This window comes from Glycine max, chromosome 11 (genome assembly GCF_000004515.6).
Source record: "Glycine max cultivar Williams 82 chromosome 11, Glycine_max_v4.0, whole genome shotgun sequence".
NCBI classification, from domain to species: Eukaryota; Viridiplantae; Streptophyta; class Magnoliopsida; order Fabales; family Fabaceae; genus Glycine; species Glycine max.
In genome coordinates, this window is record NC_038247.2 from 8,623,739 (window position 1) to 8,640,952 (window position 17,214).

The following is a 17,214-nucleotide window of genomic DNA, read 5'->3' on the forward strand; positions in this document are numbered from 1 at the left end:
CCTTCAGGCATTATAAATATATAAGTTTAGTTCCAAATTTTCAATTGTGTTAATCAAGTTTTAGGTATTATAATTGTGTGATTTTTATCTCCTAACTTTTATAATTTTACAATTGAAACTAATTTTTGGATGATAAAAATTACAAAATTATGACATTTGCAGGATTAAAATTACAAAATTATGATTCCTATTTGTAAGTTTGTCACTTCATTTTTTTTCTTATGGCTATCGCATGGAAGTTAATTGAATATTGACAATGATCTCAAAAAAATAGACGACTGAAACTAAAAAATAATTTCTGATTTTAAGTTGTGGGTTTTGTTATAAAAGAAAAAAGAAGCGATAAAGATAAATGTAAAAATATAATGTTTGATTGATTGGATTGTTGTACTAATAATCTACCACCTTTTTTCAAACAGATAACTTCTTAAAACGTAGTTAACACCTATGTCAACTAGTTATACATTGATTCAACTAATAAGACAGTTACATTCAGCTAATTTTGGCTAAGTTGGCAATTACCTCAGCTAAATCCTATGAGGTTTAACGAATCCTCTAATAACTACTTGAATATTTGCTTCTTAAAATATAGCCATGATCTCCTAGTTATCCTTTTTATTTGAAAAAACAACAATTGCCTCATATTTTTAAGGTGGCACTATCTCTTGTCATTTTTAACTGCCATTCTCGTAAATGATCTTCTAAAACCATGATATTCAATTGATCTCCTGTTTTGCTAATGCCCCAAACAACTCATGCTCTTACTAGTGGATCGATGCCAAATTACCTGAAGTTGTAATAGTTGATATTCCAACCTCATACACTTCAATAGAAAATCTATGTGCTCCACCATCTAAAGCTTATTAGTTATCCCACGTTGACACTGCCCCCCCTTCGGTTATTTTTAATCAGCTAACCCTTCTACAGTTGAGGTTCTTATAGCCAATGCTTCAATAGTTCGCATTAACACTCCAGTGACTGATATTTCAATAGCTGACTCATCGACTATTTTCATTTGTTTAATTTAGATGATTTCTTGTTAGGTGATGATTTTTTCTGAGTGCCAACATGTATAAATGTCCATTATGAGGTAACAATTTGCAATACGTGTATGCTTGTTCTGTTATACTTTTTGATAACATAAATATGAATCGGTAAGTTATATATACATATATAAAAAAAGATATAAAAGGAAATTTAGGTCACTTGACCGATTGTGTTATAAAATCCGAGAGGAAGTTATGCATTGAATTTTTTTTTATTAATGAATTATGAACAATTATATAAATAAATCTATCAATTTTTCCTTATATATGATATTCAATCTTCTTATTCATAAATGATGTTAGATTTCACCTCACAATTATATTTTAATAAATTAAATAGAGTGTGTAAGTATTGTAACTTTCTTATATCTTATTCAATTTTTTTTATAATATATATATATATATATATATATATATATATATATAAAAAGATTAATTAGCAAAAGCTTATGTTTACTTGTTTAAGACGTATATAATGTCAATGTGAAAACCTTTTTACTGTTGAACAATTAGAAATTTATCTTAATGTATATTTATTATAAAATTCAATAAATTTATTATATTTGATAATTTGTATTCAAATCATTTAATAGTCTATTTTCTTTATTTTTACATATAAGTTTTACTAATTAAATATTAAAATATGGTGCATTGCATAAGAATTTTGCCGGTCTATTAAACACCCGTCTCCTTCTGGTTTTGTTTTTCGCGGCTGTTTGGTATGATTCCACGATATATATAAACACCCTTCTCATTTGTACCACCAGACTTGCTTCAAATTTAAGCTGAAAACTAACTACTTGTTGCTGCCCAGTCCCAATAAACCAAGAATTGAAAACTTTCAGTCTAAAATTAATTTAACATGTCATTAAAGCTGATAAATAAATTTCTATTTTAAGTGACTATTTAATTCAGCTATAAAATTTTACCTCTTGTAACATATTCATCTGAAAAGAGAATTATGTTTGTCTAAATCGATGACTATGCCTGTATTTGAATTAGTTTATTTTCATAATTATATTCTTACGTGAGAGAATTTTAAAAAAAATCTATTAATTTCCTAAAATTAATCGTTAATAAATATGTAATAAATGGTTAAGTGGGAGTCTAATGGCACCAATGCAAATATGCAATAACAATTAAGCATTTCAAACTTGTCATCACTGTACGCTACGCACTACTTATAGAATTTTCATTCCGATTTCTCTCTCTCGTTATTGTTTCTCTTAGTAAATTAACATACATACACCCATAACAACCATAGCCAGATCTCATCTGAAAAGAGAAGTGAATATTCTCGTTCTCTCTCTTCTTACCTACATACATGCTTATCGCCACACTTCTGTCGGTGAACTCGATTTCATTATTCTAATAATCAGATCTGAGGTAAATTCTCTCTACTTCTCAATTCCGCCTTGCATTCAAAATGATCCCCATACCATACAATGAGATGCGATTTCCTTTCCAATTGGTCAGAATCAGTGAAGAATTTGTGATGCAATGCAATGTTAATTTTTAATTCGTTCTTATACCGAAATTAGTCTCCGAGGTTCCATTGTGATGCAAGAGAAACGTTTGTTAGTTGAGGCACTGCAAATGTTAATGTTAATTGTTAATTGTTAATGATTGGATCGTGCAGAGAGACAGTGTTTGTGATTGAGGGAAGATGCTGACCAAGTTCGAGACCAAAAGTAATAGAGTGAAGGGACTGAGTTTCCACAGCAAGAGACCCTGGATCCTCGCGAGTCTTCACAGTGGCGTGATCCAACTATGGGATTACCGAATGGGTACTCTCATTGACAGATTCGATGAGCATGATGGTCCTGTCAGAGGTGTCCATTTCCATAATTCCCAGCCCCTGTTTGTCTCTGGAGGTACCTTATCTGCAACCCTCCTTATGTTTCTGTATCTGTAATTTCTGATCCGTTAGTTGTGTATCCTTTATTGTTTTTTGGTCTGCGTATATCTGAATGAGGGCACTTATTTACAACCATTCTCATGCTTCTGTATCTATAATTTACTATCTCGAATTCCCTATGCACTGCTTGTATTCTGATCTGTTAGTTGTGTATTCTTTATTGTTGTTGGTCTGCGTATATCTGAATGAGGGAACTTATTTATGTTCTAAATCTGCATTCGTGGCAAAATGTGAGTCACGTTGGACACATCTGAACTCCACTAGAATCCGGTTAAAGCTTTCCAGTTTATGTAGATTTGTGTTTGAAAGAAGTGATACTCTGTCTAGATCTGCCATGCTGAACGAATGAAAGTATGAAACTAGAATTATGTGTGTGATGCTTCATATTTGGGTGTCCTTTTGGAGAGTAATTTTATTTTTGGAAGGCCTTCTGGAGAGTAATTAGCTGCGGTAATATAAATATTTAATGCTTCTTTTGTATCTTCTGATTGTATTATCTCTTCACCTTTGTTCTTTGCTTGTCCCAGGTTGATGAAAGAAGATTATACCATGAGCAGTAAGAATGGGGGATTTGCATTTATGTTTTCAAGATTTATTTGTGCTGTATTTTTTATTTGAAAAGCCAAAAAGATTTGTTTGGTGTAGTTGAAATGCTCTGGATCTGGAAATTAGTAACTAATATGAATATGATTTTTTTAGACAAAGCAGTGCTGCATGGCATCTTGTTGTTCTAATGGTTGGGTTTCAATATGATTTTCCAAAAGTTTCATTTGTCACTTGGGGTGGAGAAGATTTTGATGTGTTATGTACATTGGTATAATAAGTTATTTATTGTCCATGTGGAAGGGGAGGGCTTTGCTTTATACAATTTACAGCTTATTGACTATATATTGTTTCTTGGGACAGGGGATGATTACAAGATTAAGGTTTGGAACTATAAGATGCATAGGTGCTTGTTCACTCTTCTAGGACACCTTGATTATATCCGTACCGTGCAATTTCATCATGAGGACCCTTGGATTGTGAGTGCCAGTGATGATCAGACCATTCGCATTTGGAACTGGCAGTCACGTACCTGTATATCTGTTTTAACTGGGCACAATCACTATGTTATGTGTGCTTCATTCCATCCAAAAGAGGATATTGTTGTGTCAGCCTCCCTGGATCAAACTGTTCGTGTTTGGGATATTGGTTCTCTCAAAAGGAAGGCCGGGCCTGCTGCAGATGACATCCTACGATTGAGTCAAATGAACACAGATCTTTTTGGAGGTGTTGATGCAGTTGTTAAGTATGTATTGGAAGGTCATGACCGGGGTGTCAACTGGGCTGCTTTTCATCCTACACTGCCTCTGATTGTCTCAGGAGCTGATGACCGACAAGTGAAACTTTGGAGGATGAATGGTAAATATGAAACCTGAATAATAACTACCTGGGAATATCCACAGCTTTCCAGTTCATTTTCTACAGCTAATCACCCTTTCATATTGATGCTATTCTTATTATTACAATTGCAAATATTAACAAAACAGTGTTTGGAGGAACTTACATGTATTGTTGGTGGCAAAACCTTTCATACAAGACACTGCTTGCATGCATTAACTTTTTAGTATTTAGTAAACCAAAAAATGTTTGGTTTTTTTATTGACCTTCTCAAAGTCCCTAATATTTTTTCCCCTGTTTTCAGACACCAAGGCATGGGAAGTGGATACTCTGAGAGGACACATGAATAATGTTTCATGTGTTATGTTCCATGCCAAACAGGACATCATTGTGTCAAATTCTGAGGATAAAAGTATTCGAGTATGGGATGCCACAAAGCGGACTGGAATTCAAACTTTCCGCAGAGAGCATGATCGGTTTTGGATTCTTGCTACACATCCTGAAATGAATTTGTTGGCAGCTGGTCATGACAGTGGCATGATAGTCTTTAAGCTGGAGAGAGAAAGACCCGCTTTTGCAGTTAGTGGTGATTCTTTATTCTACACAAAAGACCGATTCTTGCGTTTCTTCGAATTTTCAACTCAGAGAGAGACTCAAGTACTTACAATTCGACGACCTGGATCTTCAAGTCTGAATCAAAGTCCAAAGACTCTTTCCTACAGCCCTACTGAAAATGCAATTCTACTCTGTTCAGACGTGGATGGCGGATCTTATGAGTTGTATTGCATATCCAAAGATGGTACAAAGGACAGTTTTGGTAGGGGTGATACACAAGATCCAAAGAAAGGTCTTGGAGGATCTGCAGTCTTTGTGGCTCGGAATAGGTTTGCTGTGCTTGACAAAGGCAGCAACCAAGTCTGTGTAAAAAATCTGAAGAATGAGCTTGTCAAAAAGAGTGCCCTCCCTATTGCTGCAGATGCTATATTCTATGCTGGAACAGGCAACTTGCTATGTAGGTCAGAGGATAGGGTTTTTATATTTGATCTACAGCAGAGGATTGTTCTCGGTGATCTTCAGACCCCTTTTATAAAGTATGTAGTCTGGTCTAATGACATGGAAAGTGTTGCTCTTCTCAGTAAACATGCGATTGTCATTGCTAGCAAGAAGCTTGTGCACCAATGCACCCTCCACGAGACTATCCGAGTAAAAAGTGGAGCCTGGGATGACAATGGCATTTTTATTTACACAACATTAAATCATATAAAATACTGTCTCCCCAATGGAGATAGTGGGATAATTAAAACACTGGATGTCCCAATTTATATTACAAAGGTTGTTGGAAACACCATCTTCTGCCTGGGTCGGGATGGGAAAAACAAGGCTATAACTGTTGATGCAACAGAATATATCTTTAAGCTTTCCTTGTTGAAGAAAAAATATGACCATGTAATGAGCATGATAAGGAATTCACAGCTCTGTGGGCAGGCAATGATTGCTTATCTACAACAGAAAGGGTTTCCTGAAGTTGCCCTCCATTTTGTGAAAGATGAGAGAATCCGATTCAATTTGGCTTTGGAGAGTGGCAACATTCAAATTGCAGTTGCATCAGCAACAGCAATTGATGAAAAAGATCACTGGTATCGACTAGGGGTTGAAGCTCTCCGTCAAGGTAACTCTGGTATAGTAGAGTATGCATACCAAAGGACTAAAAATTTTGAGAGACTGTCATTCCTTTATCTCATTACTGGTAATGTGGAGAAACTTTCAAAAATGTTGAAAATTGCTGAAGTGAAGAATGATGTGATGGGCCAGTTTCACAATGCTCTATATATGGGTGACATCAGAGAGCGTGTTAAGATCTTGGAGAATGCAGGACATTTGCCTCTTGCTTACATCACTGCATCAGTCCATGGGCTACATGATGTTGCTGAAAGGCTTGCAGCTGAATTGGGGGATAATGCTCCATCTGTGCCTGAGGGAAAAGTACAATCTCTCTTGATGCCACCACTACCTGTATTGTGTGGTGGTGATTGGCCCCTTCTTAGGGTCATGCGAGGAATATTTGAAGGTGATTTTAACAATACAGATCGAGATGCTGATGATGAAGAGTATGAGGCTGCTGATGGTGATTGGGTCGAGGAGCTTGACATGGTTGATGTAGATGGGTTAGAAAATGGAGATGTTGCTGCAATTTTGGATGGTGTAGAAGTGGCAGAAGATGATGACGAAGAAGGTGGATGGGAGCTGGAAGATTTAGAGCTGCCCCCTGAAGCTGACACACCAAAAGTTTCTGTCAGTTCACGATCTTCAGTTTTTGTGGCCCCAACACCTGGGATGGCAGTTAGCCAGATATGGATTCAGAGATCATCTCTTGCAGCTGATCATGTAGCTGCTGGCAATTTTGATACTGCAATAAGATTACTGAACAGGCAACTCGGGATACGGAACTTTGCCCCCTTGAAATCCATGTTCCTAGATCTACATACTGGCAGTCATTCCTATCTGCGTGCCTTTTCATCCGCTCCAGTTGTATCAATTGCTGTTGAAAGAGGTTGGACTGAGTCATCTAGTCCAAATGTGAGAGGCCCACCAGCACTTCCTTTCAGATTGTCTCAATTAGATGAAAAACTCAAAGCTGGTTACAAGTCAACAACTGCTGGGAAATTTACTGATGCTCTTCGCACTTTTGTCAATATTCTTCATACCATTCCTTTGATTGTTGTTGAGTCAAGGAGGGAGGTCGATGAAGTGAAAGAATTGATTATCATAGTGAAAGAGTATGTCTTGGGTCTGCAGATGGAGCTCAAAAGAAGGGAAATTAAGGACAATCCAGCACGCCAGCAAGAGCTTGCAGCTTATTTCACCCACTGCAATCTTCAAACACCTCACTTGAGGCTAGCTTTGCTGAATGCCATGACTGTCTGCTACAAGGCAAAGAACCTTTCCACGGCTGCAAACTTTGCCAGGAGGCTACTTGAGACCAATCCTACTGTTGAAAACCAAGCTAAGACAGCAAGGCAAGTGCTTGCAGCTGCAGAAAAGAATATGACGGATGCCTTACAATTGAACTATGATTTCCGAAACCCATTTGTAATTTGTGGAGCAACCTATGTGCCCATTTATCGTGGACAGAAGGATGTCGCTTGCCCCTATTGTACTTCCCGTTTCGTGCCAAGCCAGGCGGGCCAGCTATGTGCTGTGTGTGAGCTTTCGGTGGTAGGGGCGGATGCTTCTGGGTTGCTCTGCTCTCCTTCCCAGATTCGTTGATTTCACTGGATCAGGAGCGGTTAATGAATTTTGTTTCAGGTCAGTTTTCAATTTTCAACAGCAGATAAGAGTCCTATTGATCAATTAATATATTTTCTTTGTGTAGAAGCTAGAAGTAGTCAAGAGTTACTGTTTCTGAGTGAATTTCTGTCTACTTTTTTTTTCATGGTTTCCCTTTATAATTCTTTTTCCCCCTATGCTAGGGGGAAAGGCTATTAATCTTTCGTGCATGTGAAGTTTTCTTGTATTATGTTGAATTAATTTTATTAGTTTGAGTTGGAAATCGTAACATTTTGAGGCTTTAATAATGTATTTATAGTTATTCATGATTACTTCCTTTTTTCAATAATGGCTGGCTATGCAGTATAAACCATGTTTCCATTTTTCAGCATTTTTTAACTCCCCAATTATATTGTACTACGACCAAATAAAAATGTTAATGCACGTCTGCGATATAAATTGATTGAGGCACTGCGAGAGCTGTCTTCAATTCTTAATTACAATTATAATATTTTCAAATAATTGTTTTATTACATTTGCTAATGTCTAGAGATTCGAAACGGAATTGCTTCCCATTGATGTTTAAATCGTAAGACATGACAGGCCGCCACTCAATATATACTTATTCTTCCTGTTTAGGTTGGTGCTTAGAGCAACAAAGAGAACCTGAATCGCATTACAAAATATAAAATATCCCATTCTATTACAACTGATTTCACTATTACAAGTTATCACCACAACATGCCCCTTGGCTCAACCACCATTTTTTTCAGAGAGATTTTTTTTTCCTTTTTCAATTTTTGTTCAGGTCAACTTTCTGCAGTAGAAACCAGCCGTCCAACCAAACCCTATTTTGCTCATTTAATTCACAAGAGATGGTTACTTGATCTTCAATTTTGTTTGCATATTCTCACATAAGAGTATCATCGCCATAATAGACGAAAGAAATAGTTGGCCATTAGGTTACACAAGTTATGTAAATTGCTTTTTAGAAGTATCTTTTCTGCATTTTGTTTATGTTTCTCTTATGTTTTCTGGTTTTATCGCAACTTCTGTTTTCTTTTTGTTTTTTGTTCTTTTTATTTTCATTTTTATGGTTTTGTTTTCTGTTTTCCATAGTTAAAGAAGTAAAAAGTAAGATTGATTAATCTAAAATTTTCTTTTTAGATATTTTAAACTTTTATTTCATCTCAAAATATTATTTTTAGAATAATGTCAAGGTAAGTACTTCACTTACAAGTCTCATATTTTCACTCTAGTTTGGATTTAAGCTTTTATATATCCTAACATCTTTATTTTATCAACTTTGCATAAAGCCTGATGAAAGTGGTCTAAAGATTTAGCATATAACGCGCACACTGCAGGGCTGCCCCCAAGCGTGAGTGTATTATAGGATAATGTAATTTTTAGTATCTATATTAGTCAAAATTTAAATTTTATGAGGTTTTAACATTTTTATGACTCTTTTATTTGTTTTTATACTGTTAAGAACATTTAATAATGCACAACTAATTGATTTTATAGTGGACAAAAAATAGATATAATTTCATAGATATTTTGTGTTATTCTCTAGTGTAATGGACAAAACTTATATGTAATTTCATAAATCTTTTATACTTCTATGTCATAAACTCATCCTTGCCAAATTTTGTGTTATTGATAATTTTCTGAGAAACTTCTTCGCTAAGTTTATTTTCATTTTTCTTCTTTCCTTTTTAATTTTTTTCCCTTTTGTCTCATTGTTATATTAACAAAAAAGGATACTTTTAGATTTGGTGTTGTGCATTTTCCTTTTAAATTTTCCTTCTACATTAAGAAATGAGAAAAATAGAAAAAGAAGAATTAAGCATAAATATAACCACGATGTAATTATAAGAAAAGAAAAAGAAGTAAAAAAAGAAAACTAGACAAGTAAATCATTACATGTAATAACATTTTTTACTTTTATAATTATTATTTTGAATATTATATCTAAGATCATTTATAATTATTTACAGAATAAAAATTAACAAAATACATGATAATACGAAACATGACTAATTTTATCATATATCACATGTTTTAACTTATCATTCCATACTTACCATAAAAGCTAATAGGATAATGGAATAGGTGGATATAACATCACTCATTTTTTGTTATGTATATATCAATTATTTAAATTAAGCATACATTTACTTTTTAAAAAATAATAATACATTTTAATTATTTTAATTTGTTTTTTAGAATCTAATCCCTCTAATATATTCTATTCCACGCCAAATTTTGGTTGACAATAAGACGCACTGGTCCAATGTTTCCAGTGCCCGTCCGCACAACACAACTCCATTTTTGCACCACTCAACAACCACCATTTTTAAAATAAAACACACCTTTTCTGTCCATCCTTCAAGTCTCACTCTCAAACAACCTAACTCAACCACTTCATCCCATAGGGATATCCCCACCTCTCTAAAAAAAAACATAAAAAACAAGGACCTTTACTTGCAAAAAAAAAAAAAAGCATCATAGCAATTTAGCCACCATAAGAGTTACTTTTGATCCTCTATGAGTGTAACACATTTTTAACCACACGAGTTACTCACCAAAGTCGAACTCTCTCATCATGAATTGAAGTGTATGAATCAACTAAGGTGAAATTTTTTCCAACTTAATTAGTAGTAATATTAAGTTTTTTTTGAAAGTCAGTTGTAATGTTAAATAAAAATGATACGTATACAACTACATGAAAATTTCAGAGAAAAAAATTTACTAAACAAAATAATCTTATTCAACTCAAATATGATTAATTCCTCTAAAAAATACATGTTTATTTTTCCTACATTAAAAAATAAAGTACAGCTCCTCCAGGCACCAAATCACAACCATCCTTGAAAGTTGAATCACCGACAAAGCTCCCTCACTGCGAACCTTTCCAACGTGAGACTCTCTGTGGGTGTGGGCACGTTTTTTATCTATATCTTAATTAAAGATTAAAATGTATAAAAAATAAATAAAACATAATACGATAATAGAAATGCAAATTCAACTTAAAAGAACATAAATGTACCGAACTTACATTTTAAATTAGAGTATTTGCGAAAAATTTGTGGAAACTTATTTTAATTTTCTAAAATTAAATAGTTTATTAAAATAGTCTCTTTTTTAAAAAAAAAAACTCGTCTAATAAAAAATACAAATGAGGTATTAATGAGACTGTACATCCAAATCCAATAATACCTCCTTAAAGTATTTACCACAAATTATTGTTCACACTTATATTATAATTTATAACCGTATTTACCACAAATTATTATTATTTATTTATTCCAAAAAAGAAGTGGGGTAAGAAGCAGTAAGCAAGAAGCACCCACACGTACGGAGTTACACGTGTTCGTCGCGTATTGGGCTAAGCACGTAACCAAAGCCTGTTGTGACCTTGTCCCTTAACGACACGTATCCGTGCATCGCAAGCAACGGACTTTATAATTGACACGATAAAATTCATATTTACTCACACCACACACCAACGCAACTAAGAAAGAAACCAAAAGAAAAACAAGAACAAGTCAATTTTTCAATTTTCAATGGAAAACCAAACCTCATCGATGCAGTTTCTCATCCTCGAACAAGTTCAGTTCTTGAAGGTGAACGACGATTCCCTCTTGCAGTGGGAACTCGTCGACGTTGTTGACGCCGAAGAGGAGATCGATGGGTTCGGTTCTTCATCGGATTCTTCTTCCGTTTCTTGGTTCGAATCCGATTCTTCTCCCATCGATGCCTCAATTGAAGAAATTCGCCAACTTCTTCTTCATCCCGATGTGGGTTTACAAGATCCTCGTGAATCGGAACAAGAATCGGGTTTAGAAAATCACCACTACCGTTATCATCAACATCACTATCACCATGATGATGTTGATGATGATGATGTGGGTGGTGATAATGATGATGGTGAGGATGATGATGGGTATGGCTTGGATGATGAGCTTGTTCCATGGAACGTGAGCAACAAGTTTGAGAGGCAGAGGATGAGGAAATTAGGGAAAAGGGCATTTTCGAAAATGCACAATTCGAAGAAATCACCTTATCTGTTTGTGAGGCCTGGGTGTGTCCGTGGCAAGCACGGTTTGGGCCTTAAGCACATTACTGACTCCTAATTAGGGTTATAAATTATTGATTTGGGGGCTCTTCTAGAGAGAAAAGGGTCTTCAAGAATTGTGTTAGGTTGTTTAACTTTTAGAATCCTGATTAAGATTTGTATTTGAATATCAGGTAGCAAGATCTTTAGGGCATGTAATAATTTATGTCTCTCTCTTTTATGTGCATATCATGTACTGATTCTGAATGTATTTCTTGATGGAAAAATGAAAAAAAAAAATGGATCTGCTTTTGTATATCTTGTGCTGGTTTTTTATGTTTTTTGGTGGATAGAAAATTAGAAATTACTTTGGTTCTGATGAGAGCAAATGGTTCGGGTTTGATTGTGGTGACACAGATCATTCGGATGCATCAAAGATTATGGAAGTTAATTTGAATTCCGTATCTTTAGGGAAAGAGCACCTTGATTCATTACGTGTGACTATGTTTGTTTGTGATATTAATTAAGGATAAGATTGTTTTGACAGTGAAAATGGAGCAGAAGTGTTGCTGTGGTTTTCATTCGTTGTTGGTGAAAATTCGCTTTTAAAATGCTATTTCTTCATCCAAAACTTATTTTAGTTGTAGCGTGCAAGTTTGAAATGCTTTTAATTGCAAAATTGTCACATCTTCATGTTCTTTTATTTTTTTTTTCTGACAACCATGCTCAAAGTCGAAATTGAGATCGGTGTTCATGGAACGAAGAATTTCTTTGGTAGAAATGGGAAGAAGGTTTAATAATAATGGAATAACGGATATGCTTCTCTTATTATATTACACTTCCCCTTACACTTAAACCAACTAAAGGAATCATGAAATTACGCCAGTGCACTGGAGAAGTACATCATGTAATGTAATGGTTAGAGGTATCTTTTTTTGTTTTGTAGTTTGTAATATATGGGTTAGATTTGACCCGCCAGGTGATCAAGATGACGAATAATATTTTTGTTCGTTTAAAAAAAAAAAGAAGCTATTTCTATGCTAATTGGGTTTCAAATACAACTTATTGGAATTCACATGAGTCACGGGACCATTTAGGATTTTTGTAATTTGTGCAGTTTTTTGATTTATTTTATGTATTAATATATTCTAAAAAAAATTATTCTGCGCGCACACACATATATATATATATATATATATATATATATATATATATATATATATATATATATATATATATATATATAAAATCAAATGCATAATATTATATTTCAATTATTAAATTATATATGAGAATTTTATTTATTATTGTATTATATCTTGATCCTGAAGTACATAATATGATTTATTCTTGTATGATTAGGATTTATGTTTAAGTGATTTTTATAACTTTGATTAATTATGGATTAGCCACAACATCTATAATTTGATTAAAATTATATATTAAGTTCTTTAAAGATTATATAAGAAATTAAACATAATATTGTAATTAATTGTACTTTATATAATGAATTTTACCCCATGTGAATTTTTATTAATTTGTATAATTAATTAGGATAAAATGTCATATTATTTTTTTAGGGTTTACCCACAATATTTGTCAATTTTATCATAACTAAATATTCAGATAAAAAATTAAATTATTTTCATGTTATACCCGTAAAACATGAATTTGAGTATGTAATTTGATTATTCTATCATAAAGTTTAATTGTATCTTATGGAATTAAAAATTTAGCTCACAAACAATTTTTATGTCACAAGATTCAATTTCCTAGTATGTTTACATGGGTAAAATATACAATTAAGATTAATATGCATCAAATTTTGACGTAAGCCTTTGGGTTTTTTCAGCTTCTCTATTAGTTTTTCTTAATGTGATGTTGCCGAACTCAAAGGAGATAACTATAAGATATGGAAGGAGATAATTCTTCTACAATTGGGGTGGATGAACATAGACTATGCTATAAGGAAAGATGAATCACCTGTAATAACTGATGAAAGTAGCCCAGCTGCTGTTACGCTATGTGAGTGTTGGGAGTAATCCAACCGGCTCAGATGTTTATTAAGACCAAAATCTCGATTGGGATACATGATTATATCGACTAGCATGAAAAGGCCCGATACTTCCTTAAGACTATTGATGATCAGTTCATCGCTTCAGATAAAGCTTTAGTAAGCACCCTGATCATGAAGTTCTCCCCTCTCCAGTTCACCAGTGTGAAAAGTGTGTGTGAGTACATAATGCAAATGCGATATATTCCAACTTAACTTAAGATACATAATGCAAATGCAAGGACAAATGGTCTATCAATAAATTAATGACCATGTGTGTTTAGGAAGAAGAAAAGCTTGCAATGGAGAGGGGTGAGAGTGCATTGCTAACAACTGCTTGTGGAAAAAACAAAGCAATTAAGTCTCAAGCTAATGAGAAGGGAAATGGTAAAATACCACCTCAAGCTAATATTAAGAAGGTGACAAAGTATTTCTTTTTTAAGAAGAAGGGACACATGAAGAAGAATTTTCCCAGATTCCAAATATGGTATGAGAAGAAAGGTAAATCAATCTCATTAATATGCTCAAGTATGCACAAGACCTAACATTGCTTTTGCAGTTGGAATGTTAGAAAGATATCACAGTAATTCAGGTATTGACCACTAGAGAGATGCAAAGAAAGTGATGAGGTATCTTCAAGGAACCAAAGATTACATGCTTATGTATAGACAGACAGACAATCTAGATGTGATTAGTTAGTTAGTCAAACTCAGACTTTGCTAACATTGTTAATTCTCGCAAATCAACATTAGGATACATTTTCATGATGACTGGTGGAGCTATTTCGTGAAAGAGTGTTAAGCAGACTTTGACTATTACTTCTACCATGAAAGCTGAGTTTGTCTCTTGCTTTGAGGCGACATCACGTGGTGTATGACTTAAGAGTTTCATTTCTAGGCTAAAGATAATTAATATTATTTCAAGGCCTTTGAGAATTTTTTGCGATAACTCATTTATTGTCTTTATGGCTAAGAATAATAAAAGTAAAAGTTAAAGTAAGCATATCGACATTACCTACTTAGCCATTAGAGAAATAGTAAAAGATAAAAAAGTGGTCATTGGACATATAAGCACCGAGTTAATGATCACTAATCCTTTGACTAAGGGCATGTCATTGTTTAGATTTAAGGATCATGTAGAGAGAATGAGACTTGGTTCCACTTTATGATTGTATACATATAGGTTGGAGTTGAAACTTATACTACTTGAGAAATTAAGCATGTTGTAATACATGGATGATATTGCTCGTTATAAGAGAAACTATCGTTGTGATTCGTATGTTCATTTCTTAAGAAGATTGAACATTAACTTATGTTAATCAATGAGTCAAAATATTTGGACCAAGTGAGAGAATGTAATAATTTTGGTTAAAATTAGTCTATACGATTTGGAAGGTCAAGTACTCCATCAGTTTTGGAGTTGAAAAACCGAATATTGAATGTCCACTAATGGGTGGTAATGACTACTAATGAGTGGTAATGACAACTAAATGCATGTTTTATAATAGAATATTTATATATAACACATGTGTTTGGTTCCTGAGTTGACATATTTTATTTTTGTTTGATACACCATCTAAAGAGAGAGATTGAAATAACCAAAACAAAACAGTTCTTTCATGACAATGACTGTAGGTATATTTTGATTTTGTTTTTCGCATTTGTTAATAACCTTGACCTGTGTTTCGTTTTATAGTTTGTAAAATCACATGTTTGATATTTTAGTCTTACATGTATATCATCATCATTATTTGTTTGGTTTAAAATTTTAGAAGAAAAAAGATGAAAATAAGTCGTTTCTTACTTTGTTTCTTTTACTATTTATGTATTACTTGAGAAGATAAACCACATAAAAAATGTGCACTTTTGTTTCAATTAAAGTTATGTTTTATATATTCACCAAAATAAAGTCATTTTTAACATTCTAAAATGCAAATGTTATTATTTATCGTTTATGATAAGTATATAAAGTAGTTAATAATTAGGTAAAAATAAGGATATAATTATATTGAAAACAAGGCAAATAATATTAACTTGAATTAAATTTCATCTTAAATCAATTGATACTACCTCTAATCCTTCTTATAAAAAAATGTCTATTAAAAATACTATTATTTGTTTCTTATAAAAAAAACACAAGAAGAAGCATTGAATAAGCTATCAGTTATAATATTATCTTATATTTGTATTAAAATCAAATGATAAGAAGGGAAAATACTTATTTGATATTTAAACCATACCTCAATTGTTAAGATGGATTGTGCGATATTTTTTTTAGTATCTTGAAAATTTAAATAGAAAGTCAAAATAAAGAGGTCAAAATCAAGTATTTTTTAACTTTGGTAAAAACATGGGTTAGGTTTCCATAAGTGTATAGTATTGTCAAATTGTCCTGAAAAGTAAGGAAATAAAAAAAATATCTTGAAAGTATAATTCATTTAACACTTTAATCCAAAATTCAAAAAGACATATGATTTAAGCAATAAACTTAACACGTGTTTAACATTCTAGGAACTTATTTTGAATTTTTAGTTTTTGGGACTAATATGACAATTTTTTACTCTTTCAAGAATCAAAATGATATTTCACTTTTTTAATTTTAATCTGTTATCTAATATTTGGAAAAAAAATGCATTTTCTCTCTTTCTATTATTCCTTCACCCTTCATCAACATCTCTTGACTTTTAAACTAAACAAAAACAACTCATTAATTGGGAAGGAGTATATTAATAACTAGTCATAAAACATTAATTAAAAATATAAAAAAAATGTGTCAAGTTAGCTTTGGTATGCTTGAGTTGTCTTCTATTGGTCCTATAATTGCTGAGATTTATTTCCTTGTGTCAATCTCAGGTTCAAGCGAGGTTGGAGTACTTGTACAAGGGACTTTAATGCTTAAGTCAGTAAGAATCTTAGGTGTTTGTGTATAATGAAATTTGATTACTTACCTTGAATGAGAACTTCTATCCTCCTATTAATGAGCATTAGATTAAGACATATTGTTCAACGAAACATTGTCAATGCACACATGACTTTAAAGGTCATGTTCATGTCTTTTCACATGAATAATAAACTCCTAACAATGATATTACATGTAAAAATCCTTAAATACATATGACACTTTGGTTTTCACACTTTCATTTCATGATGAGGGATTTGTGACTTTCAAAAGTCTTCTTATGTATCACAAAAATAAATAATGAAGAAATCTAAGTCAGTTAATTGAGTAGTGTGTGTAAATGTTATAAATTCTCTAATACTTTCTTCAACCCAAACTCATTTTCAAAATATAAGATCAAATTTCTAAAAGTCAAAATCTATCAAAAACCAATATTGACCGGGTTAAATTTGTGGGACGTGAAAAATCGCGCATACCTCTCGTTAACACATCAGAAAATCAATATAAGTGAAAACATGGTGGAGGAGAGGGCTGAAAGTTCAGGGTCAAAGCGTTGAAATTTGGCCTATTATATAACTGAAATTGCCGAACTTTA

At 33.0% G+C, this 17,214-nt stretch overlaps 2 protein-coding genes across 2 annotated transcripts; both read left to right on the top strand.

The window, feature by feature from the left end:
* The first annotated feature begins 2,211 nt into the window (after positions 1 to 2,211).
* On the top strand, positions 2,212 to 7,943 carry LOC100781504 (coatomer subunit alpha-2). Its single transcript, XM_003537804.5, has 4 exons — positions 2,212 to 2,432; positions 2,686 to 2,920; positions 3,871 to 4,365; positions 4,649 to 7,943. Exons 2-4 carry the CDS (start codon positions 2,713 to 2,715, stop codon positions 7,609 to 7,611), a joined length of 3,666 nt encoding a protein of 1,221 aa, XP_003537852.1. The 5' UTR covers positions 2,212 to 2,432; positions 2,686 to 2,712; the 3' UTR covers positions 7,612 to 7,943.
* Positions 7,944 to 11,102: 3,159 nt separating this feature from the next.
* LOC100306041 (uncharacterized) lies at positions 11,103 to 11,983 on the top strand. The gene has a single exon (NM_001249709.3). The coding sequence runs from the start codon at positions 11,178 to 11,180 to the stop codon at positions 11,745 to 11,747; it is 570 nt and encodes a 189-aa protein (NP_001236638.2). The 5' UTR covers positions 11,103 to 11,177; the 3' UTR covers positions 11,748 to 11,983.
* Positions 11,984 to 17,214: the final 5,231 nt, after the last annotated feature.

Excerpts from the sequence above, each read along its gene's own strand:
- LOC100781504 (XM_003537804.5), top strand. The coding sequence starts at position 2,713 with ATGCTGACCAAGTTCGAGACCAAAAGTAATAGAGTGAAGGGACTGAGT. Across the intron at positions 2,921-3,870 it reads GCCCCTGTTTGTCTCTGGAG|GGGATGATTACAAGATTAAG; the intron begins GTACCTTATCTG and ends TTCTTGGGACAG. Across the intron at positions 4,366-4,648 it reads GAAACTTTGGAGGATGAATG|ACACCAAGGCATGGGAAGTG; the intron begins GTAAATATGAAA and ends CCCTGTTTTCAG.
- LOC100306041 (NM_001249709.3), top strand. The coding sequence starts at position 11,178 with ATGGAAAACCAAACCTCATCGATGCAGTTTCTCATCCTCGAACAAGTT.